General features: G+C 43.8%; 1 protein-coding gene across 4 annotated transcripts in view; it reads right to left on the bottom strand.

Moving 5' to 3' along the window:
- gak (cyclin G associated kinase) overlaps positions 1-12,364 on the bottom strand; it is a 136,423-nt gene that overhangs the window by 26,570 nt on the left and 97,489 nt on the right. For all 4 annotated transcript variants that reach the window (XM_070886283.1, XM_070886291.1, XM_070886296.1 and 1 more), the window contains 4 exons: positions 10,865-11,059; positions 5,972-6,089; positions 4,758-4,837; positions 3,161-3,354 (listed from right to left, as the gene is read on the bottom strand). In XM_070886283.1, coding sequence (XP_070742384.1) covers positions 3,161-3,354; positions 4,758-4,837; positions 5,972-6,089; positions 10,865-11,059 — 587 coding nt within the window. The remainder of the gene's footprint in view (positions 1-3,160; positions 3,355-4,757; positions 4,838-5,971; positions 6,090-10,864; positions 11,060-12,364) is intronic.

Here is a 12,364-nt window from a genome sequence, read left to right as displayed (position 1 = left end):
GTTCTTTTGCCAATTATCATAAATCTGTGTCATCTGGTTATCGACCCTCTTGCCATTAGAAACAGTTTCTTCCTTATTTACTTTATCAAAATCCTGCATAATTTTGAACACCTCTATTAAATCTCTTCACTTTCTCTGCTCCAAGGAGAACAATCCCAGCTTCGCTAGTCTCTCCATAAAACTGAATTCCCTCATCCCTGGTACCATTTTAGTCAATCTCTGCACCATCTCCAAAGCCTGATATCTTTCCTAAAGTGTAGTGGCCAGAATTGGACACAATACTCCAGCTGATAATTTATAAAGGTTCAGCATAACTTTCTAGCTTTTGTACTTTATGCCTCAATTTATAAAGCCTGTATTTTTTTTTTAAACCCAGCCTCTCATCAACTTGTCCTGCCACCGTCAAAGATTTGTGTATGTCCCCAGACCTGCTAAAGGTCACTCACTACGAGGGAATCACTCACTGTGGTTTAAAATGTACGCTATTCAGATGTACAGTATGTCACTGCTCCCTATGTATACACAGAATTACAATATGTGTCACTATTACGGAGCACAAATGTCACTCTTATCATCTCCCTAATGTTGGCAGCTCTGAGACTACAGCTTCTGAAACTGTTTACACTGAGGCAGTCAGTTCCTTTATGAATATGACTAATTTGAAACCTTTATGTCAAAGTGTCTACAGAGCTTCCTGATTTAGATCGTAGTTCCATCTGTCACTCTTGCATCCAACATGCATTACATCATACTTAACTTTGAACTGCATCTGCCATGGCTCTACCTGCTCGCTTAATCCATGTTCTATTGCATTCTTCTGCTCTCTTCCTCCAAATTTCTATCTTAGTTTCAACTGCATACTTTCATATACTCCTTTTGTAACATAATGGGATTTTTATTGATTTGATTTAGGGGGAATTTTTAGTTTAGTTTATTTTACGTTGCTGATACAAAGTTAAGTTCAGGTTGCAAAGGGCTAATCAAACTCAAAGTGACTATTTGTACTCTGCTTTTTCTGTCGAGTCTCCATCCCGGATCCTCCCACCCGGTCGAGTCCCCGCCCGAACCGGAAGTGCCGGAACCGGAAGTGCGGCCCCAAACCGCATGCGCTATTGATCCTCAGGGCGGGCAGAGAGGCAGGCGGGCGGGTGGAGAGAGAGGCAGGCGGGTGGGCAGAAAAGCAGGCAGGCGGGCAGAGAGGCAGGCGGGTGGGCAGGGGGAAGGCAGCGAGGCAGGCGGGCGGGCAGGGAGAGAGGCAGCCGAGCTCCCTGCTGGATGAATTCCAGAAGTCACAACACTGACACTTCATGCCCAATAAACCTGTTAACAATCCACACACAATGCCCCATCTATGCGCTTTGGTAAGGGACTTAGGCTGGGGAAGGGATGCACTTGTACTGGGGTAAAGGACTTCAGCTGGGGAAGGCAGCACTTGCTCTAGGGGGGAGGGAGGGGAGGGGAGGGGAGGGGAGGGGAGGGGAGGGGAGGGGGAGGGGGAGGGGAGGGGAAGGGGAGGGGGTGGGGGGAAGGGGAGGGGAGGGGGTGGGGGGGAGGGGAGGGGGTGGGGGGGAGGGGAAGGGAGGGGGTGGGGGGGGTGGGAGGGAGGGGAGGGAGGGGGTGGGAGGGAGGGGAGGGGGTGGGAGGGAGGGGAGGGAGGGGGTGGGAGGGAGGGGAGGGAGGGGGTGGGAGGGAGGGGAGGGAGGGGGTGGAAGGGAGGGGAGGGGGTGGGAGGGCAAGGGACTTCGGCTGGGGGGAGGGACGCACTTGCGCTGGAGTAAGGGACTTCATCTGGCACTTGGTGGCTTCTGGGGAGATCTATCCTCTGTGGCTTCTGGAAGTCAAAGTGAACCGAGTTATAATTTGCGAAGTCAGTGAGAACTTGGGCTGGGTGATTCCAGTTACAGAGAAAATTCAGGGTGTGGCTTATCCTCCAAGGGGCGGCAATTTTTACAGTACAAATAAACGCGTCCAATTAAATTCCCAAAGATCCAGTATTAGCTGATGGTAAAAAATCTGTTGACACTATATTGGTTGGTTGGGAATGTCCATGTGCTATCCCAAGGGGAAAAGAGATAGCCTTTAAAACAGTTTACTTTGATATACACATTCATTTTAAGGCAGTGGGAAGCCTTTGAGCTCGCATCATGGGAATAGAATGGGTTTTCATCCAATATATCCAGCTGACAGGCATTGGAGGTGCCATGAGCTCCCCACACCAAGGGAAAGGGTTTTTCTTGAAACTTTGGCAGCTCAGCAAGCCAATCCTCCACACAGAGAGCTGAGGAAGGGGTCAGCTTTCATCATTCAATCACTCTCTGGAGAAATCAGTCCAGGTAGTCTGAGTCAGCCAGAGAGGTCTTGCTTTCCCTCCAGTAGTGAGGGAGGCAACAAGCTAAGCCTGAAAAATAAAATTCTAATGGCAGTTACTGTAGGGACTGAAAACCTTTGAAGTGACTTTGGCTTATAATAGGGCAAGGTTGCATATTTTGTTATTTGTCATGGTACGAGGAGCAAAAAGAAATAGATGGATTTTATTGGAATATCCTGTGTTCTATTCAATCATACATTCCATGTAAAATAAACCAGTGCGTTGGTTTGCAATTAGTCTCATAATGCTATTGGGTCTTCTCGTCTGCCTCCGAAGAAGATAGAAGTGAGCTATCGAAGATTATAACTATTGCATTTCCGATTTTCTCACCTATTTCTTTTAATACCCTTGGGAAGAAACAGTCTGGGGCCTGGATGTTTATCCAACTTTAATACAATTAATTTAAACATTTCACATTTTCTGTTTTATATAATCCCAGTAAGTTTCTCTCTCACTAATCACCTGTACTTGTGGCACTGTGTCCTACTTCTCTGCTGTAAAGACCGAAACAAAATATTTAGTACTTTTGGTATCCTTTACTGTCGTCAGCTGTTTTTAGTAAGCCCATCTCCTCATTTATCGCTCTTTCATAATGTACCTTTGTTTGTACCTTTGATACCATCTGCAAAGCATTTTCACACTCGATTTTTCAGCCTCATTATAATTTTTTTGGTTGCTTTCTATAATCCTCCCACTCCTCATTCTTGCTCCATATTCTTTGCTCTTACATAAGCAGTTATATAAATTCTTTTCTTTGAGCTGCATATACTGGTTTGGATCTCTAAAACATACCAAATTTAGACAGCATCTCTTGCTGTTCTTCACGGCTAGAGAAGAGAATCTTGGGATTGAGTCCCTTTGTCATAAAGTTTTCCCACGGTGGCATATTACTGCCGGCGTTGTCTCTAGGCGCCACCTCTACTTCCAGAGATACCTGGAAGAGATCTGGATATTTCTCCTGGATGTCACATGCATCAAGATCATACCTACAACACAATCACCATTTCATCAGAATCAGTTTACAATTAAACCAAACCTTCCATTTAAGCTTTGTTAGGATCGGTTTCCATGATACTGGGACATACAATCCCATGAACCTCCGACTGCATATACTCTTACGTATACTGAATTACAGTAAAATGAAACTGTTTACTTTCAAGTTTGTAAAATATATACAGCAGACAAGTGTCTCTAATCCATAATGTTCGGATGTTTGACTACTATCTTAAAGAGTAATGGATCACTGAGATGTCTGGATTGAATTCTAAACCAATTTTGAGATGTTTAGCATCTGAGCATAAACATCAATAGGACATTTCCCCGAGTAGCAGCAACAACAAAAATACAAAAATGTATTCTTTTTTGACATTTTAAAACCAATATTGATTAAGAACAGATTGCACTAGTCAAAATAATCTAGCATGCAAATGCAATGCTGAGGGAGAAAAATAAAATATTTCAATTGGACTGTCTCTAAATGATCCAACAGAGGGAAAAAAACTTAAAATAAAAATTCATCACATCTTTGGCAGAAAAAAAAATCAAAGAGCAAGTTATTATTTAAATGGAGAAAGATTGCAAAGTGGTGCAGTACAGTGGGACCTGGGGTACTTGTGCATGAAACACAAAAGGATAGTATGCAGATACAACAAGTGATCAAGAAGGCCAATGGTAACTTGGCCTTTATTGAAAAGGGGATGGAGTATAAAAGCAGGGAAGTCTTGCTACAGCTATACAAGGTATTGGTGAGGCCACATCTGGAATACTGCGTGCAGTTTTGGTTTCCATATTTACAAAAGGATATACTTGCTTTGGAGGCAGTTCGGAGAAGGTTCACTTGGTTGATTCAGGGGATGAGGGGGTTGACTTATGAGGAAAGGGTGAGTGGATTGGGCCTCTACTTATTGGAGTTCAGAAGAATGAGAGGTGATCTTATCGAAACGTGTAAGATTATGAGGGGGCTTGACAAGGTGGATGCAGAGAGGATGTGTCCACTGATGGGAGATACTAGAACTAGAGGGCATGAGCTTAGAATAAGGGGCCGCCCATTTAAAACAGAGATGAGGAGGAATTTCTTCTCTTAGAGGGTTATAAATCTGTGGAATTCACTGTCTCAGAGAGCTGTGGAAGCTGGAACATTGAATAAATTTAAGACAGAAATAGACAGTTTTTTAAATGATAAGGGGATATGGGAAGCGGGCGGGGAAGTGGAGCCGAGTCCATGATCAGATCAGCCATGATCTTATTGAATGGCGGAGCAGGCTTGAGAGGTCGCATGGCCTACTCCTGTTCCTATTTCTTATGTTCTTATGTGGAAGAGTGAATACAGCAGTTACACACACATTAAATTTATGTTTACTTACAAAATAATAAATTTAAAAGAACTTACTTTGCAAATTTGACCAAGGTAGCATTCCTGGGCACAAATCCAGTGTGGAACTGAATCTGGAACATCTTCATTGAAGTCATCTAAAGCAAAATGGTCAGTCAATATTTGCACATCTCTTGCAATCATTCAAATTCAGACAAGCAGCATTTTTTAATTCATTACCTCAATCATCATGGTATTTAGAAAATCTATTAACATTTATGAAAGTGGCTGGTTATGAAATGCTGTACCTCCAACACATCTTACAGGAAACCAAGACCCTATGGAAAAATATATCCACTAAAGAGAATCTTAGTTATGAGGACAGATTGGATAGGATGGGTTTGTTCTCATTGGAACAGAGGAGGTTGAGAGGAGACTTCATTGAGGTGTACAAAATATTGAGGGGCCTGGACATAGTGATTAGTAAAGGCCTATTTCCATTGGTGGAGAGGTCTATTATGAGGGGGCATAGTTTTAAGGTGGTTGGTGGAAGATTTAGAGGGGACTTGAGAGGGGGGGGGGCTTCTTTACGCAGAGGGTTGTGGGGATCTGGAACTCGCTGCCTGGAAGAGTGGCGGATGCAGAAACCCTCACCACTTTTATGAGATGGTTGGATGGGCACCTAAAGTGCCATAACCTGCAGGGTTACAGAACTAGAGCTGGTAATTGGGATTAGACTGGATGACCTTTTGTTGGACCGAGCAGATATAATGGTAAGTACTGCAGGGAATAGAATATGGCCACGGTGATCTCCTGGACTAGTTTTGATCGCCTGGATGGGTCGGAGAGGAATTTTCCCAGATTTTTTCTCCCTAAATTGGCTTGGGTTTTTGCCTCTCCCAGGAGATCACATGGCTCCGGTTGGGGTGGAGTGTAGAATGTTTCAGTATAAGGGATGTCACAGTTGTGTGAGGTGGACTGGTTGGGCTGGGTGCTCTTTGCTTTTCCGTCATTGTTCATAGGTTTATATATAGGCTGCTGACCAAGGGCCGTACGGCGCTTTGTTGGCTGGCGCGGACACGATGGGCCGAAATGACCTCCTTTCTGCGCTGTAAATTTCTATGTTTCTAAAGCAATTCCTACATGTCCATCTTTTCTTCCCAGTGCATCAGCATTAGAAAGTGTACCCAGATCCTCTTATCAAGTTAAATCAGTTTGCAGAGATAACAAATATATTAATTCACCACTACCAGAATAACTGAATCAAGAACAATCGTTTATTTTTTCTGTACCTTTGCCTGCAGTCTTCCTCCAAGTGTTGATCTGGCATGAAAGATCACAATGAGGATATCTCCTTGTACACTTAAACCCAGTGGAATGACTGCTTTTCCATCTTCCATTTTAAATTCCCTGAAAAATAAAACAGATGCCTAATAATCCTTCACCCACAATACAATAAGGTACGATCTAAATTCTTGTAAAAAAATCCTCAAATTGTTTGAGATCAGCATTTTTCATGTTGAACAGATCGACAAACGTAATGCCTCAACGGCAGTTTGATTTAGATCATAGGATGCATTGTCCAGCCATGAATAATAACATTCGGGTATGTAGTATTGGTGGACTGTTCCACCAGATTGCCATCACAGCCAAGCCCCAAAAAGTTCTCATCTGGTATTCATATTGTGAGAGGAGTATTCGGAATAAGGTGGACGAATTAACTGTGTAGATAGCAGTTAATGGATACGATGTGGTTGGCATCACGGAGACATGGCTCCAGGGTGACCAAGGCTGGGAACTCAACATCCAGGGGTATTCAACATTTAGGAAGGATAGACAGAAAGGAAAAGGAGGCGGGGTGGCGTTGCTGGTTAAAGAGGAAATTAATGCAATTGTACGGAAAGACATTAGCTTGGATGATGTGGAATTGGTATGGGTGGAGCTACGGAAATCCAAGGGGCAGAAAATGCCAGTGGGAGTTGTGTACAGACCTCCAAACAGTAGTAGTGATGTTGGGGAGGGCATCAAACAGGAAATTATGGGTGCATGCAATAAAGGTGCAGCAGTTATCATGGGTGACTTTAATGTGCATATAGATTGGGATAACCAAACTGGAAACAATACGGTGGAGGAGGATTTCCTGGAGTGCATAAGGGATGGTTTTCTAGACCAATACGTCGAGGAACCAACTAGGGGGAGGCCATCTTAGACTGGGTGTTGTGTAATGAGAGAGGATTAATTAGCAATCTTGTTGTGCAAAGCACCTTGGGGAAGACTGACCATAATATGGTGGAATTCTACATTAGGATGGAGAATGAAACAGTTAATTCAGAGACCATGGTCCAGAACTTAAAGAAGGGTAACTTTGAAGGTATGAGGCGTGAACTGGCTAGGATAGATTGGCGAATGATACTTAAGGGGTTGACAGTGGATGGGCAATGGCAGACATTTAGAGACTGCATCGATGGAGAACAACAATTGTACATTCCTGTCTGGCGTAAAAATAAAAAAGGGAAGGTGGCTCAACTGTGGCTATCAAGGGAAATCAGGGATAGTATTAAAGCCAAGGAAGTGGCATACAAATTGGCCAGAAATAGCAGCGAACCCAGGAACTGGGAGAAATATAGAACTCAGTAAAAGGAGGACAAAGGGTTTGATTAGGACAGAGAAAATAGAGTACGAGAGGAAGCTTGCAGGGAACATTAAAATGGACTGCAAACGCCTGATGGTCTGCATCCCAGAGTACTTAAGGAGGTGGCCTTGGAAATAGCAGATGCATTGACAGTCATTTTCCAATATTCCATAGACTCTGGATCAGTTCCTATGGAGTGGAGGCTAGCCAATGTAACCCCACTTTTTAAAAAAGGAGGGAGAGAAAATGGAATTATAGACTGGTTAGCCTGACATCAGTAGTGGGTAAATTGATGGAATCAATTATTAAGGATGTCATAGCACCGCATTTGGAAAGAGGTGACATGATAGATCCAAGTCAGCATGGATTTATGAAAGGGAAATCATGCTGGACAAATCTTCTGGAATTTTTTGAGGATGTTTCCAGTAGAGTGGGGACAAGGGAGAACCAGTTGATGTGGTGTATTTGGACTTTCAGAAGGCTTTCGACAAAATCCCACACAAGAGATTAGTGTGCAAAGTTAAAGCACATGGGATTGGGGGTAGTGTGCTGACGTGGATCGAAAACTGGTTGGCAGACAGGAAGCAAAGAGTAGGAATAAATGGATACTTTTCAGAATGGCAAGCAGTGACTAGTGGGGTACCGCAAGGTTCTGTGCTGGGGCCCCAGTTGTTTACATTGTACATTAATGATTTAGACGAGGGGATTAAATGTAGTATCTCCAAATTTGCGGATGACACTAAGTTGGGTGGCAGTGTGAGCTGCGAGGAGGATGCTGTGAGGCTGCAGAGTGACTTGGATAGGTTAGGTGAGTGGGCAAATGCATGGCAGATGAAGTATAATGTGGATAAATGTGAGGTTATCCACTTTGGTGGTAAAAACAGAGAGACAGACTATTATCTGAATGGTGACAGATTAGGAAAAGGGGAGGTGCAACGAGACCTGGGTGTCATGGTACATCAGTCATTGAAGGTTGGCATGCAGGTACAGCAGGCGGTTAAGAAAGCAAATGGCATGTTGGCCTTCATAGCGAGGGGATTTGAGTACAGGGGCAGGGAGGTGTTACTACAGTTGTACAGGGCCTTGGTGAGGCCACACCTGGAGTATTGTGTACAGTTTTGGTCTCCTAACTTGAGGAAGGACATTCTTGCTATTGAGTGAGTGCAGCGAAGGTTCACCAGACTGATTCCCGGGATGGCGGGACTGACATATCAAGAAAGACTGGACCAACTGGGCTTGTATTCACTGCAGTTCAGAAGAATGAGAGGGGATCTCAGAGAAACCTTTAAAATTCTGACGGGTTTAGACAGGTTAGATGCAGGAAGAATGTTCCCAATGTTGGAGAAGTCCAGAACCAGGGGTCACAGTCGAAGGATAAGGGGTAAGCCATTTAGGACCGAGATGAGGAGAAACTTCTTCACCCAGAGTGGTGAACCTGTGGAATTCTCTACCACAGAAAGTTGTTGAGGCCAATTCACTAAATATATTCAAAAAGGAGTTAGATGTAGTCCTTACTACTAGGGGGATCAAGGGGTATGGCGAGAAAGCAGGAATGGGGTACTGAAGTTGCATGTTCAGCCATGAACTCATTGAATGGCGGTGCAGGCTCGAAGGGCCGAATGGCCGACTCCTGCACCTATTTTCTATGTCTATGTCTATATGCATTTCCAAGAGGAGATGTTAGACAGTGATCTGGGCTGGCAAACCTGAGCCAATCTTTCCCCTTTTCAGTTTGTGTACACTGAGGCCAATAGTTGCCACCATACCGTTGCCTAATGGATTTAAGCAATGACTCAATGTAACAACTTACATTTATATATAACCTTTAACATAGTGAAACGCCCCAAGGTACTTCACAAAATGAGGAAGGGTGAGGGTGGCTGGTGGGGGACAGAGAAAGGGGGTTAATTGTCATTGAGCAGGATTCGGGAGAAAAAGGGGAGGGCAGGGAACTGAAGATGTGGTCAATGAACTAGGTTTGGTCAGTATGGAGCAGTGCGTTACCAAGCAGTGCACATTGCTGTTATTCTCTCAGTCAAATCAATGTGATTTATCAGCACTTCCGACAATAGCCAAGTTATAGCTGAGTAAGTTTGCCAATTTAGTGGGAAATTATGGATAGTTTTGTCCTGACAAACCCTGCAACTGCAAAGTGGCTGATTCATAGAAACATAGAAAATAGGTGCAGGAGTAGGCCATTCGGCCCTTCGAGCCTACACCGCCATTCAATGAATTCATGGCTGAACATGCAACTTCAGTACCCTATTCCTGCTTTCTCGCCATACCCCTTGATCCTCCTAGTAGTAAGGACTATATCTAACTCCTTTTTGAATATATTTAGTGAATTGGCCTCAACAACTTTCTGTGGCAGAGAATTCCACAGGTTCACCACTCTCTGGGTGAAGAAGTTTCTCCTCATCTCAGTCCTAAATGGCTTACCCCTTATCTTTAGACTGTGATCCCTGGTTCTGGACTTCCCCAACATTGGGAACATTCTTCCTGCATCTAATCTGTCTAAACCCGTCAGAATTTTAAACATTTCTATGAGATCCCCTCTCATTCTTCTGAACTCCAGTGAATACAAGCCCAGTTGATCCAGTCTTTCTTGATATGTCAGTCCCGCCATCCCGGGAATCAGTCTGGTGAACCTTCACTGCACTCCCTCAATAGCAAGAATGTCCTTCCTCAAGTTAGGAAACCAAAACTGTACACAATACTCCAGGTGTGGCCTCACCAAGGCCCTGTACAACTGTAGCAATACCTCCCTGCCCCTGTACTCAAATCCCCTCGCTATGAAGGCCAACATGCCATTTGCTTTCTTAACCGCTTGCTGTACCTGCATGCCAACCTTCAATGACTGATGTACCATGACACCCAGGTCTCGTTGCACCTCCCCTTTTCCTAATCTGTCACCATTCAGATAATAGTCTGTCTCTCTGTTTTTACCACCAAAGTGGATAACCTCACATTTATCCACATTATACTTCATCTGCCATGCATTTGCCGACTCACCTAACCTATCCAAGTCACTCTGCAGCCTCATAGCATCCTCCTCGCAGCTCACACTGCCACCCAGCTTAGTGTCATCCGCAAATTTGGAGATACTACATTTAATCCCCTCATCCAAATCATTAATGTACAATGTAAACAGCTGGGGCCCCAGCACAGAACCTTGCGGTACCCCACTAGTCACTGCCTGCCATTCTGAAAAGTACCCATTTACTTCTACTCTTTGCTTCCTGTCTGACAACCAGTTCTCAATCCATGTCAGCACACTACGCCCAATCCCATGTGCTTTAACTTTGCACATTAATCTCTTGTGTGGGACCTTGTCGAAAGCCTTCTGAAAGTCCAAATATACCACATCAACTGGTTCTCCTTTGTCCACTTTACTGGAAACATCCTCAAAAAATTCCAGAAGATTCGTCCCCTTTGGACAGCAGGGAAATGCGATTTTCATCCCATCAGTCCAGCTGGATTGAAACAGAGATCACATGGGTGCAGAAACTGTGCTAATAAACTGTAGACAACTAGATAACTCAGCAGTATTTACCTCAATTTATCGTATTCTTCAGAAGTGGTCATTACTCGATCATCACTCACGTATATCTCGCAGAACGGGCGGCAAGCATTACGTTGTTTGTTAAATAAAGGAACAGGTGTCATCACAATTGACCTGATCATGATAGGTTTGTTATGGGGTATTATAGGCTCTTCTGCCATCATGTCACACATGTATTCCACATATCTATAAACACAAGGGGAAAGGTACAAATATCTAGTAGCATAGTACTGAACTATATATGTAAACAAAAAGAGCACCGCTGGGAACTGAACACTGTGTACTCTTGCCAGTACAATTTCAGATTGGCCAAACTGAATGTTCAACCTTCCCTGAGCTTGTCCAAGGCCTTGTTCTTGCTCAGTAGTTAGTTATTACTGCAACTCAAATTTTGTGTCAGGTATTTCAATAAAACACAGCTGTCCAATGGTTTTGCTTATGGTCAATCAGAGGGGATTCCATTTTCTAACTAGAGGGGTATTAGAACTAAATGCCACACAAAGTTTCACTAAATAATAGTTAAATCTCGTGCAATTGCTCCTGAAGAAGAAATAACAGAATTCTCTAATTTCCTGCTCTCTCATTCTGTGCCTGTGTTTGCCAGCAAATCTCAATGGTTCTGATGCTTTTTTCATTGTGACAACTGTCTATGAATATTTTTCTCACTGCTTTTATGTCTTTACTGTGCTATGTCTGCTCTCTCTCCCATTTATTTTCGAATCCATCTTTCTGGCTCCCACACATGTTACTTCACACCTATGTACTAATTTTTTAACCGTTCGTACCCAGAAAAAGCAGCAACACGGTATATCAAAGTGGAGACAGATGGTGGGATCATGGAGGGAGAGGCTTGATGAGTGTGGCAAGTACATGTAAGTGAAACAACAGCGGGGTATTGGGAAGTCAGGATGGGAGGAAGTGCGGAAGTAGGGAATAGTGGGTCCCAGGGTTGGCATATGGGTGCAAAAAGGTTAAAGTCTGGCAGATCTGATGAGGGCAGACATCGGGGAGCACGAGTCTGGGAACACTCAATGAGGCTTGGGCTTTGGCAGCACTGTAGGGATAGTAATATTTGGGACCAGCTGATAACTGGGGTGGACAAGCCAGTGTTAGGTCGCCCAGTAATCTGCTGAAGGGAGGAGCTCGGGCATTTGCTGTACTGTTCTCATTCTGAGTTGTTTTGTGAACAGTGTATTCGTCCTGTAATCTCATCAGAACAAGCTGCTGAGAATTACCAGAAAGAAAACTGCTTTTAGGAATTATAGACATAAATGTTACAGGACTGCTTGCTGTGACCCAGTTCAGTTTCTCTTGCCAAGGCGCACCAGATAAATTAAGCACCAGAGGCTGACACATAATTCATACAAAAGACTATATTTGGTTTTCACTGAACAAACTTCCTTATTTCTTTGAGTACTTCCCCTTAGGTTCTATAAAAAGAATTCAAAGATCTTTATTGATTTTCAACTTTGTGAGCTGCTCCTAGACAAC

Source organism: Pristiophorus japonicus, chromosome 1, assembly GCF_044704955.1.
Source record: "Pristiophorus japonicus isolate sPriJap1 chromosome 1, sPriJap1.hap1, whole genome shotgun sequence".
NCBI lineage: Eukaryota > Metazoa > Chordata > Chondrichthyes > Pristiophoridae > Pristiophorus > Pristiophorus japonicus.
This window is presented reverse-complemented; position numbering and strand designations above follow the sequence as displayed.